At 34.7% G+C, this 2,584-nt stretch overlaps 1 protein-coding gene across 1 annotated transcript; it reads left to right on the top strand.

Moving 5' to 3' along the window:
* Positions 1-298: 298 nt before the first annotated feature.
* Positions 299-2,579, top strand: LOC136065264 (NEDD8-activating enzyme E1 catalytic subunit-like; the record flags this gene model as incomplete). Its single annotated transcript, XM_065768225.1, has 6 exons — positions 299-541; positions 677-840; positions 1,571-1,773; positions 2,053-2,285; positions 2,380-2,442; positions 2,568-2,579. Coding segments are annotated over exons 1-6 (777 nt in total), but the record flags the coding sequence as incomplete, so codon positions are not given.
* Positions 2,580-2,584: the final 5 nt, after the last annotated feature.

Raw genomic sequence — 2,584 nt, 5'->3', positions numbered from 1 at the left:
ATCATAAAAAATAACATATATCTTTCTTAAATTTAAAAATAACAATTTTTAAGGAAATTTAATTATATGAATAAGATATTTCCTAAAATAAATGTTAAGTTTCATTCTAATGTTATAACTTACAACTAAACTAATGAATATGTTTAGTTATTACATTACAACACATTTTATTACTAGTAGTAAAGATTACAATTCCTATTGTAATTCCCATTCAGTATACCAAACGTACCCTAAAAGTTCATGATGTTTTAACCAAGCCGAAGCGTAAAATCCAAGCTACTCACAACACAACACTGCCGGTTAATCGGGGTTTTTTGTCTGTAAAAATTAGTGCTCTTTAGGCTTCGCCGCTAGAGCGTTCAGAAATTCAGAGACTTCTTTTATTTGTAACTACAAAAAGCGCAGAAACCCAGTCTCAGAGACACACCCACGCACAAAAATGGCGGACACCCTGGTGCAACCATGCCGATCGAGGGACCTTGACAAGCTCCTTCTCCGCCCTGGGAATATTATCGGCAATAACTTCGATCCTGGCCAAGAAGTAAACCGTCTTTTTCTTTTCTCTGTGACATTTTGTCAAACAATTGATGTGCAATTTCTTTTGCTATTATAACTATAGCTATTTATCATCTTTTTGAAATTTGCTTTCTGGGTTTTTTTTGTTGGTTGGTGGTAGTTGAGAGATGACCTTGCAGAATATGTAAAAGTTTTAGTGGTAGGAGCTGGTGGATTGGGATGTGAGTTGTTAAAGGACTTAGCTTTATCTGGTTTCAAAAATCTCGAGGTTATAGACATGGACACGATCGAGGTCACCAATCTCAATCGCCAATTCCTCTTTAGGTAAATTATTGTTCTTTTAAGATCCATGAATTTTTGTTTCTATGTTATTGTTATTATTTTGTGGTTTATTTTGTCTCAATCGAAGCTTATTATTATTATTCCCCAACGTTTTAATTTTTACTCTTTAAGATAGAGTATATGGATGACACCCTTTGTCATGGGTTATTTAGAAGATGGTGGAGCACTTGGGCTAAGTAGTAATTTTTTTTTTGTTTATGTTACTGTTATGGGTCTCTTTGCCTGTTGGAGTTTCATATTATTTGATTGATGGTTATCCATATCTGTATATTTGTGTGTGTATATGTATATATGTATGTATGTATTGATTGGTATGTAACATACTTGTCCAATGAGTTTTGCCTATTAGGATAGATAAAACAAGACAAACCCTCCTATCTGCCTATCTTCTCTTTGTGTGTCCCTATTTGAGAAGGGGTAGTTAATTTGGGATTAGCAAAATATTTATATTGATATACATCTAGAGGTGAGTATACTTTATTTGCCATTGTTTAGGTTAGGGCCTATAAATGATTATAAGCGGTTAGCCAAAGTAATCTGCAATCATTGCATTTGCTCTGACATCATTTCATTTGATGTTTACTACATTTAGTGCCTTACGCAAATAGCTCCAACAATTTTTCTTGGTTTATGTGTGCTGTATTATATTTCACATTTGCTTTTCAATATAAAGTTCGGAACTAATTTCTAACATTGGCTAATTCTATTTAAGATTTGAAGATGTTGGTAAGCCAAAAGCTGAAGTTGCTGCAAAGCGTGTCATGGAAAGAATTAGTGGCGTGAATATCAAGCCACATTATTGCCGGATTGAAGAAAAAGACATTGATTTTTATAGTGATTTTAGTATAATTGTTCTTGGTCTTGATTCAATTGAAGCTCGGAGCTACATCAATGCTGTAGCTTGTAGTTTTCTAGGTATGTAGCCATAACCTATCCAATTTTATAAGTTTCGGTAATCAGGTACGACTTAATTTTGGCCATCTCAATTGCTACATTATTTTATTGGTTTTTTACTTTTCTTATAAACTTATATGTAAAAGCAAATGCCAAAAGGCTTTCATGAGCCTTGGCATTGGTAGACAACCTCCTTAAATTTCCTGCTGGGTTCATAAGGTATCATTCCAGAAGTGACTAGTTGTTAATAAACTCTGCTTGAGCTGATTTGCTTCGTCTCATTGTTGTTTGGAAATTTAGAGTATGACTCTGATGATAAACCCCGAGATGAAACAATCAAACCTTTGGTAGATGGTGGGACTGAAGGTTTCAAGGGCCATGCTAGGGTTATTATACCAGGGGTCACGCCATGCTTTGAGTGCACCATCTGGCTTTTCCCCCCTCAAGTAAAGTTCCCCTTATGCACCCTTGCTGAAACTCCTAGAACTGCTGCTCATTGTATTGAATATGCCCACCTAATCAAGTGGGATGAGGTAATAAATTACTCAGCATTTTGTTCTCCCTTTTCCAAAGTGTGTATTTTATGTTAATTCTTTGTTATCATCTAAACATGCATTGTATTTGTAGGTTCATAGTGGAAAGACTTTTGATCCAGATGACCCAGAGCATATGAAGTGGATCTATAATGAGGTTAATAGAATGCAGTTATTTGCCGACTTTTTTTTTTTTTTTTTTTTTTAAAGTTATTTACCAACTTCTTTCTTTATATTGATTTCTGTTTGTGGCCATCTCACTGTTGTTACCCATATCTGTAGGCTGTCAAGAGAGCTGA

This window comes from Quercus suber, unplaced genomic scaffold (assembly GCF_002906115.3).
Source record: "Quercus suber isolate HL8 unplaced genomic scaffold, Cork oak 2.0 scaffold_907, whole genome shotgun sequence".
Classification (NCBI taxonomy): Eukaryota; Viridiplantae; Streptophyta; class Magnoliopsida; order Fagales; family Fagaceae; genus Quercus; species Quercus suber.
This window is presented reverse-complemented; position numbering and strand designations above follow the sequence as displayed.